General features: G+C 39.8%; 4 protein-coding genes across 6 annotated transcripts; 3 read left to right on the forward strand and 1 right to left on the reverse strand.

Annotated features, from left to right (window-relative positions):
- The first annotated feature begins 782 nt into the window (after positions 1 to 782).
- LOC147752846 (solute carrier family 2, facilitated glucose transporter member 4-like) lies at positions 783 to 5,436 on the forward strand. Its single transcript, XM_086970400.1, has 3 exons — positions 783 to 1,879; positions 4,323 to 4,424; positions 4,725 to 5,436. The coding sequence occupies exons 1-3, from the start codon at positions 1,481 to 1,483 to the stop codon at positions 5,025 to 5,027; spliced, it is 804 nt and encodes a 267-aa protein (XP_086826526.1). The 5' UTR covers positions 783 to 1,480; the 3' UTR covers positions 5,028 to 5,436.
- A 207-nt stretch (positions 5,437 to 5,643) lies between these two features.
- LOC111265218 (solute carrier family 2, facilitated glucose transporter member 1) lies at positions 5,644 to 9,527 on the forward strand. Its single transcript, XM_022841709.2, has 6 exons — positions 5,644 to 6,131; positions 6,875 to 6,963; positions 7,388 to 7,486; positions 7,955 to 8,167; positions 8,294 to 8,497; positions 8,789 to 9,527. The coding sequence occupies exons 1-6, from the start codon at positions 6,050 to 6,052 to the stop codon at positions 8,921 to 8,923; spliced, it is 822 nt and encodes a 273-aa protein (XP_022697444.2). The 5' UTR covers positions 5,644 to 6,049; the 3' UTR covers positions 8,924 to 9,527.
- LOC111265226 (uncharacterized) lies at positions 9,439 to 13,541 on the reverse strand. 2 transcript variants are annotated; one of them, XM_086970401.1, is made up of 4 exons: positions 12,891 to 13,541; positions 12,021 to 12,133; positions 11,371 to 11,614; positions 9,439 to 11,224 (listed from the first exon to the last, which is right to left on the reverse strand). In XM_086970401.1, the coding sequence occupies exons 3-4, from the start codon at positions 11,554 to 11,556 to the stop codon at positions 10,646 to 10,648; spliced, it is 765 nt and encodes a 254-aa protein (XP_086826527.1). In that variant the 5' UTR covers positions 11,557 to 11,614; positions 12,021 to 12,133; positions 12,891 to 13,541; the 3' UTR covers positions 9,439 to 10,645. The 2 variants fall into 2 exon arrangements, with proteins under 2 accessions (XP_086826527.1, XP_022697456.1); XM_022841721.2 differs by lacking the exon at positions 12,021 to 12,133.
- A 180-nt stretch (positions 13,542 to 13,721) lies between these two features.
- LOC111265228 (E3 ubiquitin-protein ligase RNF185) lies at positions 13,722 to 21,770 on the forward strand. Of its 2 annotated transcripts, none has more exons than XM_022841722.2 (4): positions 13,722 to 15,750; positions 17,156 to 17,357; positions 17,597 to 17,712; positions 18,885 to 21,770. In XM_022841722.2, exons 1-4 carry the CDS (start codon positions 15,520 to 15,522, stop codon positions 18,951 to 18,953), a joined length of 618 nt encoding a protein of 205 aa, XP_022697457.1. In that variant the 5' UTR covers positions 13,722 to 15,519; the 3' UTR covers positions 18,954 to 21,770. The 2 variants fall into 2 exon arrangements, with proteins under 2 accessions (XP_022697457.1, XP_022697458.1); XM_022841723.2 differs by having other exon boundaries at positions 17,597 to 17,703.
- Positions 21,771 to 22,180: the final 410 nt, after the last annotated feature.

Below are 22,180 nucleotides of genomic sequence, written 5' to 3' on the forward strand. Positions count from 1 at the left end.
CGCCACAGAAGCCTATCTCTGCGAATGCTATGGAGAGAAGGTTCACCTCCACGAAATGGCGCGCAACTATAGGCCGTAAACAAGTAGAAGAATGAAGATTTTGTAAAATATTGAAGCAAGCAGAAAGGTTCGATCTCTGTTGTTCAAGCTATTCAGTTGCAGAACAGGTAATCAAAATCTATCCGCGGTCACATGTGTGGTTGTTAACATATTGTATTCATAAAAAATAGGCAACAGATGTATCAGTACCATTCATATTGCTCATCATGTTTTACGCAGGATCGTTAAGACAAAGCTCACATAAATTATGAATTAACCTGAGCTTTGTGGTTAACGTTGCGTACGGATGTCGTCGTGTAGGAAGCGGTTTCCAACGCGTAGAGCTAAGTGAAACGAATTACATAGGAAAATTGGAAAGGTATTCATAGAAGAAACATGAACGGGACGTATAAATTCATTCGAAAGTATGCTAACTTATCTTTTTTAATGAGCACGGTTGTACTTATTCTGCAGTAACAGTTATATCACTTTGTTGATGTATAGTAAGTTCTACTCATGCACCACGTTCATGTGAGTTTATTGCCTAGGTTTAACTTATGAAACTCTTTTTAAAGTTTGACCGTTCCGAAAATAAACTGTGCTACCAACTTGGGCTAAGAATAGCATATTATTGCATGGATCTTATCACCTCATTATTTTTGCAGTAATATGAAATGTAATTGGTAAGTTAGTAATTGGTAAATGAACAAACATAAGTGATGTGCCCCCCCCCTGGAGTCGTTTGGATACACGTGGCGCGGAACTTTATTTAGTCTACATTATTGGGGCAGAAGGAAGTTCTTTAGAGCTGATCATACTTCATGCGTAGGGTGCCGCGACCTTAAAGCGGCTTTTCAGTTTTCTTGTGGGTAAGTTCACACCCTAAGATTCGCAAAAGTGAACCTTAACGCGCGAATCTTAAAAAGGGGTGAATTTACAAATGTTGCGGTTTTTGTTAGACAACAAAGGGCTTTGAGATTATTAAATTGATCATCAGGCATCTGCGCGTCGACTTCGCACGTCAGTGATCGCAAGCAATTCGAATCATTGCTCACATGATAACTTGGATTACTCTCAATTCGGCAGAGTGCACTTAGACAAATACCGAGATTTTTAAGTCTGAGAAAATAAAAATCAATTTATCCAGTTCTTTTTAATTGATTCAGAGCTTACACCATGAACTACGCGGTCATTGACAATTTATCTATATGGAATTTGTTTAGACAGACGATAACAGTGAGCGTTTACCTCAAGTTCGAGGCAATAGCTCTTACTTAGATTGAACTTCACAGTGACCATCTCCGTGATGGCTGAGTTTATCACAGTGGAAACAGCAAAAAACAATTGCCGTCTGAGGTTGACATCAGGGCTGAATTAATCGACAAACTTTTTAAATTGACAACCGACACACGAGTTTTATTTTAGACAGTTCTTTCCATAAATGGTTTTGATCTTAGCGTCGTCTGCTCCGACATCGAATGCTGCACTCTCACTGGGCGCAAAAAAGATTGTTCAATTTTACTTGTGTCTAAGCAAATTTAACGAAGTTTCACGTTCTTCCGTAGCACTTCACCATCTTTACAAACTGAAGCCCAACGGAGAACTTGCGTTGATGGGGTATGATACTGAGGCAGACAGCTCTACGGAGCTGACAGAACCTGCCGGGACTTCAGTAAAGTGTGCAAAGTGTCAAACACCAGCTGCTGAGGCTGATCGTAATATCGACCCAAGTGAACTCGAGGAATTGGCAAAAGACCAAAAGTATGTGTGTCATAAGTGTAAGAAAGCACAGGGTAAGATGGCTGTCAACGGAGGACTCTTTACAGCCGATGGAGAGAAGGTAGGCATGATTCAACAATAGGTCACGTCGTTTTCATACGCTTATCGGAAGAGAGATTTGATGTACGACGTTCAGAAGCTGCAGTCGTTTGCGTCCGGCGCATAATAATAATACATTAACTGCGTCCAACAGAAAGGCATTCATAGGTTAGCTCTATTTATGTTACTTATAAACAGACTAAACGTAGTGCTAAAGCCAGGCAAGAATTGCACGCACGTCGGACTCCTATGCTTAGCACTATAGACTACTATACCCGACACAGGATGTTCAATAGGAAGGTTTCCATCTTGAACGCGATGTTGGGGACTCGGCCAGCAAGCAATGAAGTACAAATAGGAAACGAGAGGGCGTTATGGGGCCTAATAATATGTCGTTTCGTGACATAATTGGGTACCGCATTTAAACCCACTATATTACACTGAACGTTTGTGCTAACGTGGTTAGATATAGAATAAAATGATCACCTCGATCAAACGTTAAAGGGGCTAAACAGACAATTAGAGAAAGGAAAAAAGTGCAACGAAGAGAGTGACTACTAATTGCTGTCTAGAATAGACTTTTTTGAAGTTGACTTTTTTGAAAAATTTAGGTAGGGAGTCCAAATAAAGCGCAGTTAACAATCGGAGCCATGAATTTGTAATCCATGCGTACAATTTAGGGTTTAAAATGATTTTTATGCTAGATCAGAAAAACGTAGTCCAATGACTATTCTGATTATACTGGAACAAATTTATAGAACGGTTGGCTTCTTTGCGTTTTTTCCTTAGATAGATTCATTAAACGGTAATACTTATACTAGATAAAAAGAGCTGCCGACTACGAGTATAAATACGAAAATGTAGTCCAAGAGGCTTAAAACTGGGACCCTTATACAAAGCAAAAAAGACAAATGGAAAACGTAGCCAAAAATACCAAATGTCTGTGGCACAAAATTAACCTTTGATTTTATAGGATAGTGAAATATGTTGGATTATGGTCGGCGAATCTTGGACCTCACGGCTGATGGTTGACTGTAAAGTTGGGATGTTGAAAGCGAAGTTACAGAGCAACCGGATAGGTTGCTCTGTAAAAGCTGATTGACTCGTAGACAGGCTAACGAGCGGACATAGTCTGAAGTTAAGGTGGAGTATAGAATCGAATTGCATATCAGTGTGTTGTTTCTAGCAGCGCAAAATGTCGTTGAATGCGGAGATACGAAAAGAAATTTTGTAGGTTAGTTTAAATTACAATAGATTAAAATCAAGCTTTTTATTAGAGGCGTGCTTGCAGAATGGCTAGGAAGTTCATTCAACGCTGGCTAAACTTGATGCAAATTCAGACGCCAACGTAATGAAACAAGGATACGATCTTCTAATCGATCCAATATTCCCAGAAACCGAGCTACATAAGCGGACTGCTATAATGGATGTATCAGATGATTCCTGCATTGCTTCTGAAAACGTCTTGAGGCTGAATATTCCCTAAGTCCAACCAATTCAAACATGCTGCAATAATTGATTTATTCAAGGCGTAAGGTTATAATAATTATCTATAATCGGCGTTAGTAGTACATCCATAACACACATATTTCCGTTTCTATAGTAATTTTTATTTCCCTCTAATATTCCTTAGACGTTTTGAAAGATTTGTGATAAAATAGTTTTCTTCCAAATAAGGACAAAGTAGAAAATGTGTTCTAAACGTCTGTTTAATAATTTTTCTCGGTATAAATATAATGCCGAGGACGACAGCACAACGGCTTACTAGGTTATCAACTCGTATGTGCAGAAAGTTACGAGAGCTATGGACAAGCCATCGTTCAACCTAGACAGTCCGTCGTACGGTTCCGTCAGTTCGTTTAAACTGTATATACCTAGAAAACCAATACTGATTTGTGAATCTCAGTGCTGGAGCACAGGTGTCATACGACATCACGGCGGATATCTGAGGGCTTGTTTGGCGGTGAATCGTAGTGTCCACAAAAGAGGGGACATTCAAGGGTCTGTTTCATTTTCGCCGAGTAGCGGGGTTTGATGTTGCCGGCAAGTTAATAGTTCATTTTAGATTGTACGGTCGAACAGTACGTTTACTGCGTCAGAGCATTAGTTTCTGCTTGTCTCATTTGAAGAGTTCGTATGAGAAGTGCACCATTGATTCCCCGCCGATTGGAAAATAGGCTATAAATCAGCTACTGGGGTACGTTTTGGCATGGCTTTGCCCATTCGCTTTATCTTGATCCAGCAAAATTAAGAAAAGACTAGATTTTACTGTTTCGATTACTAGTAACTATTTTCAATTCTCATTAGAGGAACAAATTCTGGTTAATCTTTACGTTAATGGCTCTAGTTCAGTTTTCAAACCGTATAATACCCTAGTGTATGATCAGTATCCTTCTAAGTAAGGCACATTTTCTAACAGGACTTTAATATAATAAGGAGGATTTTGTCGCTTCACTCATTTTCAGCCCCGCCTAACAACGTCATTAGTTATGGCGGTATCTTCAACGGCTATGGGTACAGCTTTCCCGAATGGCTACAATCTCGGTGTTACGAACCCGCCTGAACAGGTCGGGAGACTGTCGCTATACTACAAAAGATGGCTACCAAGAATAATATCTAAAAGTACATTATATCCCATTGCATAGCCGGATTTGTAATATGGGGGGTAAATCAAATAAATAACTATTAATCAAGCTATAAATAAATTCTCCGATTGGCCTTTTTACAGAATTAAGCCGTCTCGAATTAGTAATGCAAGAACTTGTAGTTTTCTGAACTTACCCATCAATATTGGGCAACCGAATGTATTGGTTTAACTACAGAACATAATGGCTTTATATTCTAAAATTGAATTATGCCGTTCGTAGGTCATCAAAGCATTTATCAACACAAGTATGACGGTCAATAGCGGCTCAGTGCCTAGTGACGTGGAAGTTACCGGTAACTTCGCTGTAATCGTTTCGGCCATTTGCGTGGGTGGCCTCGTTGGTGGTTTACTGGTCCTTCCAATCTCCAAGAAATGTGCGCGTCGAGCAAGTTTGATGTTCAACGCAATTTTCGCTATTTTGGGAGCGGCCTGTATGATGCTTTCAAGGCAAATAGGTCGTCATGAGTTATTGATCTTGGGCCGCATTTTCGTGGGAGTTCATGCAGGTGAAGGAAGTTTTTGATTTCATAAGAATTATAATGGCCGTCTGGTAACTTGTTGGGAACTAATGTGGCATCTGGCAATGGGAAATAGAAGTCATCCAAATCACAAAAAAACTAAGAAAAGACCTGGGGAAAACTGGCGAACAGATGCTTAGGCAAAGCTAACTGTGCGCGTGACGCCGAACTCGACAAATGCTGCATGGTTATTTTGCATAGAATGTCAAAATGTAAATGGGATGGCCCGCGGATGGCAAAATCGATTTGTTAAAGTCGAAAGCAGTGCTTGGAGGAGCTCCCCGCGGTTATTCTTTTGTGATAATAAAAAAAATGCACAATTGATACACTGCAGACTGAGTGTAATACTTTGTATGGGTATTCGAGTTTTGTCGTCTGGGCTCCATTGCCATATATGAAATTCTCGTAGTAACCATGAAGTTGGGGTCTGTGATAGGTATAAGTGGTGGTATCGCCCCACTCTACTTCAACGAATTATCTCCTGCGGTATGGCGAGGTGCCGTGGGAACAATCTATCAACTTGTCGTGGTCATTGCAATTCTCGTCTCGCAGATCCTTGGACAATATAACGTACTTGGAAATGAGGAAACGTGGCCAGTTTTATTTGGTGAGTGTTCTGTAAAATAATTGTTCGTTATCTCGGCTTTTGGCTGTGCTAACTATAATGAAACCAAATGTTTCTACTTTTAATGTACCTTTGTCATAACGTAGGACAGTTTTGCATTGTACACAACTTAGACACAATGGCAGGATCAGATCCAGATAAAAGTTCGTCTGTTCCCCGGTTTATTGGTAATTTAGCCCTTCCTTCCTAATTAGATTGTTTGTCTTGGAGACCAAATTGTTCGAATAAATATCCGAATATTATTATTATTGGCATGTATTGTTATTCATATTTTATAAGTTTTAGATGCCGTTAGTCTGTTGTAGATTTTCCTTGCTTGCTTGTCCTTTTTGTTCTTATGTTTCACTACGGCCCTAGTGTTTATATCTCATAGGCGGTGGCGTGCTTCTTCCTGAACTGCTGATGCTGCTCGTATTGCCGTTTTGTCCGGAGTCGCCGAAGTATTTACTGCTTGAACGCAACGATGAGAGTGGCGCCGAAAAAGGTGTTCAGTAAAACTGCATGTGACTAATAAGATAATTTCCAGCCCGTAACAATATTTTTCGAAAAACTTGCTTGGTATAGGGCGAATCTTAGGGTAGGTGGGATGCAAACGTAGTAGGTATAATCTAGGCGGACGATGTTGAGTTGTTCAAGCGTCCACTAACGCATTTCAGATCCCCCATCTATAAACAGAAATGTAAACATATAGTAGACCTCTAAAAATCTTAATGGAACGTTCCGCTTCATTTCGAATCCATAATTAATGTAACTTTGATCTAAAGGGACCTCATGTTTGCAGAGAGCATATATGTACAGTAATGAAAATGGTGCCAAGCAATTTCTGTCTGATGTTACTCACATATTTTAGCGACATAAGCGCCATAGAATAATTCGCAAAAAATATGTGCATATATACCCCAGGGATATATATGCCCATATTTTTTAGGGAAATAATCCCTATAAGAACTTAACTGGTGGTTTACAATTTTTTTCCTTAGTTAACCCCATTATTATATTCAGATAGTGGAGTTCATACGGAAATAAAAAAAACGGAACGTTACAATCTAAATATGTGATAAGATGCTAAAAGGTGAAATTACTTGCACGGACGGTTACCTTCGAGACCGTTAAATCCTACATAGGTTTGTATTTTCTGCATATATATTTTTTCTACAATATCTGTAGTCCTACTAGGATAAACAATCCACTTAGATGCTGTCTAAATTGGTTCATTTCTTTTCATAGCTTTGAAGTCCCTGCGTGGGGTTTCTAACGTAAAGAAGGAGCTAAAGGTTTTCAAAGCAGAAGCTGAAAGAATTCGCAAAAACCCGCCTGTAAGTTGGTGATACAATTGAAGATCGACGCAAAACCCATCTAAAATGTGTAGCCAAATTACGAAACTATTGTGATATCGACCAGCAGGACCTTAGATGGGATTGGTTAAACGTCAATGAGCTTATTACAGTGAGAACAAACTTTTAATGAGACTGGTTTGTGACCCAAAGGCAAGGGAATGTTCCTTTGATTTCATCGAAGTGCTAGCGTGGTGAACCTGCAAATTGGAGTAATAATCATTAATATTTCTATTCAGTAAAATGCCTTTTTGTACAAGTGTATTATGTTTAACATCAATGAGTAAAAACATTAAATAGAGAATTAATGTAGAGAGAGCGACAGGTAGAAATCAAGATCCATGGCATTTGTAGGACGCCGCATTAAACACAGATATATTAGCACATATCCAATTGTCCTTTTAAGGTAAAACTTGCCAGTATTCTACAAGATAAGCTACTAAGAAAAGGCTTTACGATTGCTTGTGTAGTGATGCTGTCACAGCCCCTATCGGGAATTAACGCCGTAAGTGTTTTGCACGACGTTGACTTATTTCTATCTATGCAAATTTGGTGGGTACTTAAGTTTGATACAAGTAATTCTATCGTATAGTGACATGTTATTATATATAATACCCTGTACACTTCGATTTTATATATATATAAAATCGAAGTGTACAGGGCTTATCAGATAAGAACTCCTGCTCGTTGATTTCTTTAAGCAAAGCTAGGAAATGTTTTAGCTCTCTTGGGCTATCTGTAGACGTGGCCACGTTAAATAAACTACAGGTTAAGTAATGGCACTAAACGAGACACGCAATGTTTCCCTGCTACAGGTATTAGCGTTAGTTACCCAAACTTGCGTTGGGCTGTTTAGCCGCTGCCAACTTTGCGTGTCCTCTTAATTACTACTCGTTAATATTTTTTTAAGAATTGGGTTATGCTCTCGATATTTATAATCTCTAAATATTTATCTCTCCGCTTTGATGCGCAGGCAATATTCTTTTCAACGCAGATCTTCCGGACTGCCGGGCTAAGTGATAGCCACGCTGGTTTAGCAACTGTAGGCATGTCTGTCGTTAACCTTTTGACTACAATCGTTTCGTTTTCCATCGTAGAACGATCGGGAAGGCGTACATTGTTATTAATAGGCTATTGCGGTATGGGCCTAGTCTCCATCGTGCTGATGATTGCACTTGCTACCTATGTAAGTATATTGTCTATTATTGGCCTAAAGTGCAATAAAAAATTTTGCCTAATAGCGAAACTCACAATGACCCAGCTAGTGTATTTACGTGCACTATTACCGCTATCCCTGTACTTTATTGTTTAGGCCGCGCTTCCATGGATGAGTTGGGTGGCAGTAGTGGGTGTGCTGTTATTCATCATGATGTTTGCCCTCGGAACTGGCTCAATTCCGTGGTTTTTGCCCACCGAACTACTGCCCGCGCCAGCCCAACCTCTCACCACCGGAATCTGTGTCGCACTCAACTGGACTTTTAACATCTTTGTTGGAATGGTATTCCCTCTACTTATGGTACGTGGACACGGATTGTGCTCCGACAACTACCTGCTCTAAAGTGGGACTATTTTGTATGGTAGAAATGGTTAAATCAATTCAAAACCAGAAAACATTTTAAAAACATCCGAATTTTATAAACTTTGGATATGTATAGCATGCATAAAAATTAATCCATTGCGATATATTTAAACCGTGTGAACAAGATCGATGCCACGATCAACTGACGCAAGGATGAATGCCGTATAATAAACTAATATGCTGATATGAGATTATTGAATGTCTTTATGCGTCGTGTCGCATTTTCAGACTCTGATCGGTTACTATACCTTCAGCATATTTACAGTGTTCCTGATGGGTTTCTTTATTTACGTGTGGCGTAACCTACCGGAAACAAAAGGCCGCACTGTTGAAGAGATCCAAGCCATATTTCGGAAGGACTGAGAAATGACGAGAATCTTTTCTGAATAAAGCGATTCAAGCGCTCATTCATAGGTACTATATATATATATATATAAACATCCTTCAAATATTCTTTGAAAAAAAAGTCATGTAGACTCACTAAACCACGTTTCATCTAAGAAAAAAACTGAATTAAATTTTGGCCTTATAACAAATTAAAAATTTCAAACATTCGAGGTTTTGAAACGGCTAAAAAATCCGACAGGTACAAAGAGGCGCAAGAGTCTCAGATGGGCTACCGTTTGGAGTTCATCTGAACAGTCCGATTGGCAAGAAATGTTCTTACCTCGAAAACAGCCGCTATCTGTGTCACAAATTTAGAATTACTAAAAATGTTTTTTACTTCCATTTAATGAAGTTTTGATACCGCTTTGCCTCATAGAAACAAGCAATAAATGTAATAAATAGAGAAAGCTGACGAAAATTATGCTGTGAATGATTGATGTTATGCAAATATAGTTTTTAATTTAAATTTCATAAAAAAATTACAAAAGACATGATGTGAAATCCATCAGGATTACTGGAATTTATTTTATTTGGATATTTTGATAAATTTAATAAATTTCTGAAACTCTATCGAAATATACTTTAATATTGATATTTGATTTGTATGGAAATTGAGTTTTCAAAGTTTCAATAAAAAATTAATCTTTCTAATTTCAGTCCAGTTCGCTTAGCGTGAAGACATTCGATAATAGTTGTTCTTAATTCACATTCCTCTTACCGTCACCATAACGGGTTTGTTACTTTGTTCTAGAAAGGACAGCCTTTCTTTTAGCGCAATAATAGCAGACGAAAAAACACCCGTTACGACAAATAGATCGATAATGTCTATCCGGATTTAAGCAGACCACTGGTATAAAAACAACTAGCTCAACTAAAAATTTTCCTAAGTAATAATTATCTATATGATTTTGGGCAAAGAACTAGCTTAAAATTCTTCTAAGTAATAATTATCTATATGATTTCGGACAAACAACTAGCTCAACTGAACGTGTCCAATTTAAGGTTTATACTACAAAACGCGCAGATCAACGCGAAGTGCACTATCCTGATGACAAGAATAACTAATCGTTTTCCATATCATAGCCCGTGAAACGCAAAACACAAAAAGACTTCACGCGAGATTATCAATAGACATTATGCTGACTTCGCTCTTATGCTGAAAATGGTAGATTAAAAAAATAAAGGCAAACATCATTAACGATCTCGGAGCCTTTGAGTATTACTGTGAGTACGTTCTGGATTCCATAAAGAACTGAAGAAAAGCCATTGTCACTGGGCCCTAAATTTTGACTTGTGTACTCCTAGTACACTCTGCGCGCGTATATGTATATATATTGAAGCTGTATCTATACCCGGCAAGCAAACGACCTTCGACTTTGATATTGTTTACTTTATATTTTGATAAAACCATTCGTCATTCAGGCGTACAACTTATTAGCTTTAGAGCTTGTTCGTGACCGAAGTTACCCGTTATTCCCGAAGTAGGATACGTTTAGAGAAACTGCCGACCATACTGAAGTAACACAAAACTCTAATTTACTCCACTTGCCGCTTTATCCTCCTTCCGCCGTCCTTTATTGGCCATAGCCTCTTGTTGCATGTGCTGCTCAGTGGTGGACTCTTTGAACGCGTTGGCTAATATGTTTGGCGTTATCTTCGTAACGCTGCCCCTTTCCATAAGGTGAATATAGGTAATATTTAGCAACGTTTCCTAAAATCATCTGATGGGCCCTTCCACACTACAGATATTGTGACCTCCAGTGGGTCAATCGCGCACTCTTCGGCGGGTCCCATATCCCCGTCCTCAAAAATTTGTTTCCGAGTGCCTGTCGTGCAGTTAACAGTTATAAACAATGCTCCGTGATTGGATGTCTCAGACCTGACATCATTAACGCTGAGCGTATAGTGGTAGTTTTCGTTAGGGTCGTTCGGGTCAACTGTCACGTAGAGCGAGACCGGCATAACGTTTAGGTTAATGACGACCGTGGTAGCGTGAATATTCGACGCCATTGTTTGCATGTTATCCAAGAACTTCATGTGACACCATATGTCGGCTTTTGGCCAACCTCCTTGGCGGTATTTGTGAGAATGCACTTTAAGGTCGACCTTGTTAAAGAACCCATCGAAAAGCTCTTCGATGTCCTCGTCTGCATCGGGCACTCCATGTTGCTCTACCCACTGAGCAAGCTGAAGGTGGGCTTGAACATCACCGAGATTAAAACCAGCCAATTGTGAGACAGAGAATAGCTTGCTATAGAAGTACTTCACGTATTTTCCCTGTGGCGATGTCAATACACAACAACAGCGTTCGTCGAGGAAATCACAAAGCAATGAGTCAAAGAATCAAGATATTAATAATGATTAGTTTGCTATACAGTAGCACTACTACCTAGAACAATCGGGTTGGGATCAGTCAATATTACCAACTCTGCATGATCCCAATGCAGTGCGCAAATGAAGAAGAGCTCGAGGCGAAACACTTTGAGTATAGTTAGAAACCTTTCCGAAGAAGCCCCGCCTCGAAGGGCATTTCGTCGAACAGCTCTAGGCGGCTGTTCAGCTCTCGAATTGGCATGAATCCGCCGTCTAGATCCAGATCGATGGAACATGATAAGTACGGCTGTTGGATGGCTCTTCCTCTTTTTTTGTGATCTTGTTTTTCGATCGCTGTAACGAAGAATGTATCAAGGAACAATACTCACAAAAAACCACAGGAAGAAAGCAGTTTTTTTCACGTCTGTGTCGCGTCGATAGACCTACAAAATTCGACTGAATTCAGCATCAAACTCGGCACCGAAAGTGGCCAAAGCACTTTGAAATAATCTGTCATAACCTACATTTACCCTGTTTCTTTCAACAATGTATAATCCGGTGAAAGCAGTTGAAAAGACGAACTGTTTGTTACTGGTCTACTTAGTCGACAATACGAAGACCCAATTAGGGCATTCAAATAACGCTCTTTCTAATGTATGACTAGTTTTCTAAGTTATTCCCATTAACACCGGACGTGGAGGTAATCGATAGGTCGTCGTACGCAATAAACTTCTAGAAGGTAACATGAAACAGCACTCACCGTCCAATAGCAATCTAGTTAGACCGTCTCTAGCTATTTAAAGGTGCATAACTGGGTAATAATTGAGTAGCAACGAAGCGTCCAAAATGGGGGAGGGACAATTATGCCTGAAACTAGCACAGGCAAACAACCAAGGGATGATAAACTCGACAGTACCCATCTGCTAACAAAATTTACATAAGGTGTCCCAGTTGCAAAATGCTTGCTTAAATAGTTAAAGCATATTAAATCACTTTTGTAATGTTGTCTTTAATATTCGAGCTGGACATTGGTGATTTGTACGAACAGTTGCGGACGTCTATTTTTTATGCTACATGGGCTTTAAACTACGCCGGTTAAGACGTAAGCGCGTTTTCGCTTTAGGCATACATAAGGTTCCGAAAAACACACTCAGTTTTGAGAAAGTAGAACTCAGGTTTACTCTATGAATACATTTCACTCATTTGGTTCGAATTGAAAAGTGTTTAAAAACCGGCTTCTCAAAAGAAAAAAATAGTCGCATTTTCTTGTATTTAGGCAATGTAGGAGCTGCTGCTATGAGGTATGAGCTCTCTTAAAGTGAATCTCATAGTTCCAAAAAACAATCCAGAAATAGTTATTGCAAGAAGTCTGGGTTCTAAAACCGACTCATAGTAAAAAGTAAAACTTTTCTCTGTTTTAACCAAGCTAGGGAATTACACAACACACTATGGCGGGACGACTTTGTCCCCACCCCCACCCTTCCCGTCAATGGCTACCTATGAAGAAAAAAGGCTTTGCCAATTTTTCAAAGTTGTCCATAGCTTTTGTTCACTACCGCTAGAATATCTTTACGTATCTTATATAATGTCTATCTTCTGTATCTAGTTACGCGTCCGGTTGTAGACACACCTAGTTCACTGTGGGGTCGTCCATCAGATGGAACACCTAATGGCGGTACAGAACGTAAAACTCGAAGCGCTTATTATTACAACTACGCACTGAAGGTGTCTGCAAGCAATGATCAGCTGTTCGTTCTCTCAACTTTTTCGTTCTTTCGTGTTCTCTCTAGCACTATGGCATAAGCTCAATAAACAGCTGGCAACATCTAACCAGATTGGCTGCCTGCCCGAGGCCGACCATCGCTTAGCTCATTGGCAGAAGCGGCGGCGGAGTGATACTGCCCGAGCGATAGACCTAACAGCGCAGCACACAACCGATTAGATGGTAAACACTGGGCTCTTCGTAGACACCGACGACGAGAGCCATCAGCAGCAACTCCTATCCGGAGCAGTTCAGTGCAGTATGTTCGTCTAGTTTGTGTTCGATACAACCAGCTGGCAGCCGGAAACGTTACCTATCGCCGTCAGCTAGTAGTGCATTCGCCACAGATTGGTAGACAGGCGCTAGGTGTTAGTGAAAGGAGATAGGGTGGTCTTGTTGTCAGAGCAGGCTTATTAACCCCTTGCCCCTTCCTTCCCCGCCATCGTCAGTAGAATCTCTGTGACGATAACAATGCGAACGTAACATTAACAGCTTAACATATTGTTAACGTTGCAAGGCGCAACGCCACATCACTACTTAGGTTTCCTGTTGTTGTTGTTGATGTTGTTGTCAAGGGAGGATTTTGCCCAGTTTGACTAAGAGGAGTAACCGATTACAGCCTACGGATATCTGTTGATCGCAGCTGCAACCGCACTCGCCGCTTACCCTGATATAGTGATATGATAGTTGCAGGTTTTGTACAAACATTAATCAGGCAGAAGAAGATATACATAGGCACCACCTAAGGTGTTTCAGTGGTGTGGTACAAGGAAGCTAGCCCGTAACCAAGACAATATTCCATTTGCCGTTGGTCGTACCTCCGCTGTACGTACACACAGGCTCTGGTTAGGTGTGACTCGTGTCTAGAGTGATCACAGCCACAGATTCCAATGGCTCGCTCGAATCGCCGTTAACAATCTACAACGCTGATTAGTGTATGGCTGATTCGACGGCAAATTGCGTATTAGGAAATTCGCTGTACATTGGCAGCACATTCCTGCGTGTCTGTAGTCTACGTGTACTTTTTGTGATCATCAGGCTTGTTTTTGTGCGTACTTGTTGTGCTGTGTGCTAAGTATAACCGCGTGAATTTGAACGGCTAAAATTCGACATCGAATCCATTTACGTTACGACCAAAAAGGCTGCCGAAACGGAAAGCTTGCTGTTTTCCTATAGGGACACGACGGCTTCGCTGCTCGAATAAGCAGAATAGTCTCCACAAGCTAAGAACAATATTCAAAAAGTTCATTATATCAACTGCTCCTGTTGGCAAGAGTGCTTCAGGGTCGCCAAATTATACTTTGTTCGGTGCCGTTACACGACATTCGTCGACTGGGCAGTTCCTAACTGAACAGATACTGGTAGCGCCGTCGGCTGCAGCAGCTGAGCTGACGGAGAAATGGCGCATCGTCGCTGCAGCTGCTTTCTGTTAAGTACTTGAAACGTTAAGAGCCAATTCCATTGGAAAGCGATATGGTGGCGTGTCATAACGACATTTTTAGAGATGTCATTGGAACTCGCTAAAAAAGAAAACGAAACTAATGGTCATACGTGTTTATGTAGCGGCACAGTGCGATCATTCGAAAATTGCAGCTAGAATTGTCCTTCTGCACACGTCACATTGCGCTCTTATGGTTTGCAAGGGGGCATACCTGTAATGAATGTGCTTAGATTAACAAAAAAGGGGTTGATTGGCCTAGATGCAAGCGGCGCAGCTATCCTCCGGTATAGTTCTACGTATAGTGACTTCGCATCTGTTCTTATTACGCTCAGCTGACTGCTCTCAGCGTGCTTACTAACCACTTGACTCAAACGAACGACCCTGGGGAAAATTACTGGCTCTACGAGGAAGTCTGTGGAATTCAGAAGTGCCGAATCGTGGGCTGTGGAGGACATCTTTCCTCAATTTCGCCTTATCATAGTGTCATAAACCAGTATTAATAAATTTCCAACGTAATTGCAAGAAATTCCGTAATACAAATTTTTCTAGAGGAACAGCTAAGGTGGTGACTTGTTATTGACTGAGCTTCGCTCTTGCAGACCGACTTGCTCACTCGACTTTATAGGAACAATAACACACTCGTGTGCCTGCGTGTGCGTGTGTGGTCACGCAGTATTTACGACAAAGGAAATTGTTGACGTGACAAGAACCTACAATTCATCGAAGGATAAAGAGTCCATATAGTGGAACGAAGCTACAGCAACAGTAGGATAATTTATCTGGAGAACCAATCGTTCCTATATGTGCAAAAAGTAACAACTGTATGTGGGTGAATAGAATTACTATTATAGTTTTTTACGCCCATTGCAAATACGATTGCGACGACTTGCCATAACATTATTGGAAAACTGGGACAAGGTGTCTTCCATCACGCCAACATACTTGAACGTAAAGACGCTTTCGCATACTATAGTGTAGCGTCTTTTACGTCTCTGTTTGGCTATCTGTCTGGCTGCTTGGAGCCAGCCCTATTCTACAGACGCCAGGAAGTGTTTAATGAAAGTGACCATATATTTTTTGACCTCAATCATTTTCCGACGTGTTTCTTCGCTTTTCATTATGGCCAGAACCGCTGATGGGGGCACAGGGAGTAAAGCCGCCGGCGAAGAGTCATTCGATTGTAATATTTGTCTGGACACGGCGCGCGATGCTGTGATCAGTCTTTGCGGCCATCTATTCTGTTGGCCATGTCTTCATCAGTGGCTTGAAATACGGCCGCAGCGTCCGGTAATAATTTTATAACAATAGTATTGATGAATGATTATAATAGTATTGCACGTGGAGAATATAGTAATGTTCAGTGTGGAGTTGACCAGTAAATGTTGCATGACAAATTAAACTTTGGTAACTTTTTTTCCATAGCTAAGATCACAAAAGCTGTGTATTGCTAAGCATTTTATTATCACTCGCCTAAAAAACTGAGACCATCCGATAATATAGCGGAATAAACTAAACGTTGGCGGGAGTTTTGAAATCGGTGTAGCAACAAAATGGAGTCAATATTGATGTTTTAAATGAGTTCCGTTAGAAATTTTCGATCTTAGAGCACGGAGAGGATTGGCAGGGATTGGGAGGGCTAGGTTGCAATAAATCTGGCTGTTGTCTGTGCTAGAAGACAGCGGTTGGAGTGTTACTGAACTGCTTTGATATATAAAATGCGCAGTTTATTTGATGTGACTGCGATATATCTTAAGTAGTAAAACTATTTTTATTTGAACTAAGTAAAAGGTCTCCAATGAACTTTATCTATTTATGCTGTGTAAAATTTAAACAATGCTGCAGGCACACTATAATCGATCCAAAACAATGCAACGTTGTTGTTCTTGTTATTACATTACGGCTTAAATCTTCAACCTGGGCTCTTTATATCATATTAGCGATGCAATTGATTAATAATAATAAATTAAATAATAGAGGTCGGCACTCTTCTAGGATATGTTAGTACATCGTAAGTAAGGTTTCGGTCCGACTACCGAAACCAAAAAATGTATATTTCGGTACAACTAAGAGTATTAGTCGTACCGATAAAATGTTTTAAACTGGAATTAAAAAATACGATACTTCGGAATTTCTACATTTCACCAAACTCATAAACCGGACGGCTTTCACGGGGATGACGCAATATTGATGTATGTGTCTTTATCATGCCGTAATGAATGTCGAGCTTCAAATTTACGTGTAAGCCACGTTTTGTGCTTATCAACAAAGTGAATCATTAGCCAGGGCCCGCTAGAGATGGAAAGTTGAAGCCGATTTGGAAACCTTCTTATAGCTAACTTGCCTATTTTATTATGCTTATTCGTTACCATTGAGTTCGAAGGTCTGTAGTGCTCCGACGAAATGGGCAATGGTATTAAAGTATTATCTTAGTGTTCACGTGAGCCGATTATCAAATGTCGGGTCCTATGTGACGAGAAACAGATGTTAGTTTTCAGGTCCTACAAAATTTACCCCAAAGATTAATTTCGAATGCCTTTTCGAATAATAGCATCGTAATCTAATGTTTCTTTCATAATTATTAATTTGCCAGCTGCTTAAGTAATCAGTTACTTATGGCGTGACATTATACAATAACAGAATGACTGCATCGGTTTTTCGTCCCATTTGCTCCTGTTAATTAATTTTGGGACAGGTGTGTCCTGTCTGTAAAGCCGGCATTGGTCGTGACAAGGTAATTCCTATCTATGGGCGTGGCGGATCGAAGGAGGACCCTCGGGATAGGATGCCTCCCCGACCACCCGGACAGCGAACTGAACCGGAAGCTACGTCGCGCGCTGAAGCACCCCACTTTGGATTTGGAGATACATCGAACTTGCAAATGAACTTCGGAATTGGTAACCAGTTTTACTAATTCGTAATGTTTTCGTGTTTGATATTTTTGATTATATCTCGATCATCTTTGACGTTTTACCAAATCATTAACATTGAGCTCTTGTACGACCTTTCTGCAGCTATATATTATTTTAGTTAGTCCCTTATATATGAAGCATAATTAGATCCTTATACGAAGCTAAGCCTAGGTAATAACTTATTAACTAAGTTATTATGCTCCTGTTTTATTTACCGGTTTTAGGTGGATTTCCCTTTACACTGTTTGCCTCCACGTTCAACTTTAGTGTACCAATGACGGGCGAACGGCAGGCAGGTCCTGTTGGACCTGATTTCCACTCGGCTGAGACGGTAATGATGGTAGGTATGCGAATCTGCTGTATCATAGGCTAATCTATTCACTGGTAGTAAAACGACTACGTTAATGAAAATAATTCGAAACAACGCTGCTGGCTTTACAGTAACAAACTGACATGAAATCAAAGCAATTTTGCTTACACTGATTTATATGAGTAAAACGAACGTTATGCTACAAGCATTCTGGCGTTTAAAGCATTTGCCAATTGAGACAAAGTTGTTTCAAATTATTTAAAGCTCTTCTGCTTATGCTAGGAGCTAGATAACGTCAGCGTTATGATATAAACAGAAAGATTTCATCAGCAATCTCGAGAGTATCGAGCGATAATTTCCTGCCCAGTTTGTACCGCAACATTTACGATAGGTTCACTTTTCGGTTCGGTATAGCTCTCTATAAAAATTTGGAATGTTTTTTGGAACCTATCAAAAGTGTTTTTTTAGGTATGACAGGAATATTTTGATTCCAAATTATTTTTACATTCATTATATTTCTTGCCATCGATACGGTATGATATTATTGGGTGTGCAAAGAGTTAGGCGATCCGTTGCAGATTGGACTACGTTTGGCGGTTTACAAAATAATCTTTCATGCATTATTTCGCAAATTGAAATTCAGACAACGATATTGCATTGGTCATTCAGAATATTGAGCAACGTTTGAGGTCGTGTCTTTTTTGCTCACATAGACGCCACTATAGTTTATCTGAACTTGAATCAAAATCAGATTGCATAGAAGGCTACTATTGGGACCATCAAAGTGAATCTTGCTCAGAATGGCGTAATTTTTTGAACGTCCTGTATGTGTATGATAAAAAAGAAAGAAGGCATTTTCGTGTATTTTCGCTTAGAAGTATATCGAAGTTAGACCCTTGAACGCTGCTTTTTATACTCATTTTGCTGATATCGTTATTGCTGCATCAATCTGTCATCATCTCTTACTGTTTTCGTCTTAAACTTGTGTTGTCTTGTTTGTTGTTACGTACTTTTGTAATTTGTTTGCTATTCTTATTGTTGTTGTCATCGCAATAAAATCGTAGACTGCCATGGGTCTTTGTTATTTGTGAAAATTGGCAAGAATCACAGTGACTTAATGCTGCCGTCGCTGACGGCTCCTGATGCTGGGAAGTTCCTCGTGTATCATGTCGTTTGCTTTGTTTCGTTGATTTAATATGCAGGACCAGCTCGTGTCGAAGTTGTTCATCTGGCTAGCCTGTATATTCCTGCTGTGGTTGATAGTCGTGTAGCGACTGCAGCGACAGGAAGCATAATTGACTCGAGAAAGCGACGGGCGCTCTGATGAGCATCCGCGGCCGTGACCGGCTGAACATCACGCTGGATTACAGGGATTTACCTAAAGATTTCCGAGTGTCAAGTCACCCAAATTATTACAATTATATGTGGTGTTATTCACGTGTAGTCAAAATCATCAGTGGAAAGGAAGGGTCCTGACTACTTTACCTATTCCTGAAAATGGTGATGATTTTCAGTAGCGTATAGCAGCGAAACGCCCACATACGTAAGATTTGACAACTGCGGAACACGCGTGGACACGTTTTAGTATGTTCTTACTCCCGTTTCCTCTTCCACGCCCTGTGAAGTTAAGTCTCGGGTGGTGTTTTAATAGACTAATTGCGGCCAACGATCAGTCGACGGTAACGAAAAGTCATCGAAGCAGATCTCTCTCATGGCCGATGCCAGTTTCTAGGTCAGCACCAAGCGTAATTATGCCTGCCTTATCATGTTTCAAGATCTGGGAATCAGTAGTGAAAAAAAAACTTCCAAAGCCATTTGATGATGATAATAATAAATGCCTACTCGTTCCTGTGTCAACATCATGATCAACTGCGGTAGCAAAAAGGCTGAGACGCTACCTAAAAAACAGACCTAAATAAATGATTGATTTTAATCTACACAACACAAACCGTTATACACCTAGTTTATACTTCAAGTGGCTATGACGGGAATCGGAGTACGTGATACACCGTTGAACTCATGGAAGTCAAGCCGCGCCAGTAAGACGACACGTGTAGTATCTAAACAGTGTTCTCGTCCGCTTAATCGGTCAGGTAGATATATGGAGTATATTGATGACATAGAAATGTGCAAATAGGATTACCTACAACCAACTGTTGCTTAAAGGAAATGTCTGGTCATAGGGTTACCCATTGTTGTGTGACTATATCACCAGTTTTGATTTTTTCTTTGTAGATATTTGTATTATGGGTAATGTGATATTGCCATATGACATTGTCATTACTGTGAGACTGTGTAGAGATTAGAAATTATGGAAAGATGCCAGTATATTGTGGCAACTGCAGTCGCGCCAGCGAAGTAACGCATTTATAACGACGCATCGCGGTGCTGCTTTCATCTGTGATTTGATCGGCCAATCGGATCATCGATACCCTCCGACACTTGTGTGTATGTTCTATGCGGTGATAATTGCTGAAGACTTGTCATACTAATGGACTGGTGACAGTGATGACATCAAGATTCGAGAAACATTTTGTCGGACGTCTTTAGTCTGGACGTTGGTGGTGAATCGCATTGGCAAAGTTCGTAATTTTTAGGTCTTTGTTAAGATCAAGCTAGGTTAAGGGCGCTGGTTAATTGATTTCGCCATAGTATGCGACTGAAGAAGAACTCGTTTAAATTCGCGAGCTTGCTTTACTATCAGAAGGGAGAGATCTATATATAAATGTAATTAGAAGCCCACAGGTTAATATATTACGACTGAGTGTAAGGAAAGTGGTAGAGAAATCACGTATGTCTATAATAAATAGGTAGGTATAGATAGATAGATGGATGTAGGTAGGCATATATAGATGGCTAGATATAGGTAGATGGATATAGGTAGATATATATAGATAGCTAGATATAGGTAGATATAGATAGATGGATATAGGTAAATATATACAGATAGCTAGATGGGCGGTAGATAGGATCTGATGGTGACCTTGTTATAAGAAGCGAGAAGGGGTATGAAAACTTTTTAAAGGTCGGTGAAGTCTCTTTTTCTGAATTGTATGTCTAGGTACAAATACAAAGCCCGAAACATATCGTTGAATTAATCTATTCTTAAATAACGAGCACACAGTTGTGCAGAACGATGTTGAAATATGCAAAAGCATGAGCTCTTAAAATACATATAAGTAAATAAAAATCTATATTACAAATATTACGTGTGTGTATGTATTGTATATAAACTTGATGGGCGTTCCGGTGATTACAAATGTAAGATATGCATAAAGATGTGAGTAATTCACGGGGGCATAAAAAAACGCATGTAAATTCATTCATTTTATTGAATACGCCGCTGCGTGCAGCATCGATAAACGGAAAATTATCGGGGTGTTGGCTCAATTTATCTTAGATAAAAGTATATACTGGAAAACATGCTTGGAATACTGAACAATCCAATTATAAATGAATGCTCGTTCGTAGAGTCTAGTATAGTACAGAGCTCATTCCATCGGCCACTGTTTGCTAAGGCACTGTTCAAGGAGGGTCGCTTTTCTGTGGTGGAAGTTCAAAATAGACAGTTTAGGAATAGACGTGCAATAATGAAACATGCGGTACGTGAAATAGTGCGAGCCTGGTATTTTCTTAAAGAAATACGCAACTTTCCTTACGAACAAATATATATATATATACATATATATAACTTGTTCACTGGCAATTTGCGTCGAGCAGTTTCACATGAGAAAGATAGTTTCTAGTAATATTAAAGTTCAGACGTATTATTTGTTCCTACGCGGAAAGTAATAGCCCTGCATACTCTTTATCACTATCAAATTTTCGATTATTTGACGACTGATTAAGTGGCAGCGGATTTATGCGACGCCTCGAAAGTTAACTGGTTCATTGGACCGTACGCGCAAATGTGATGTGATCGCGTACGGTACGATTTCTGAATATTGCACAGATTATTGTCAAGAACAAAACTGTAATGACCACATTGGGCTTTTGACACGTACTGAAGTTACAAAACGAAAATATCGAAAAGCACCTTTTTGGATGAAAGATGAGAAATAAAATACGTAAAAAGGTCTAAAAATCGCTACTAAGCATCTTAATTTTGCGTTAAAATAGTAGGGTGCTCTTTTTCCTATAAGCATAAGACGCCCCATAACAGCAGACAAGCAACAGCGATTGATAGCGACTCGTAGAGTCAATTATTAAACAAATAAGGTACCACAAATGAGCTTCTATATTGTCTTCGCAGCATAATAATAAGTCGGTGCCCATTAAGAAAAAAACAGGTCACCAATTATATTAGGTCAGTCACTAATTTGCATAAAAATAATAATAATCTTCAAGTTCTCACGCTCACTTTCAAGTAATGGTCCGATACGCAACCTACAGGTCAGGTACGTGCTAACCGCAATCTAATATCGAAATTTGTCTTCCAATTTCTACATAGTTTGTATTCAGGATCTTTTACGCATCAGTTTACGAATCAAAAACTGAT

Source organism: Varroa jacobsoni, unplaced genomic scaffold (assembly GCF_002532875.2).
Source record: "Varroa jacobsoni isolate VJ856 unplaced genomic scaffold, vjacob_1.0 scaffold_945, whole genome shotgun sequence".
NCBI classification, from domain to species: domain Eukaryota; kingdom Metazoa; phylum Arthropoda; class Arachnida; order Mesostigmata; family Varroidae; genus Varroa; species Varroa jacobsoni.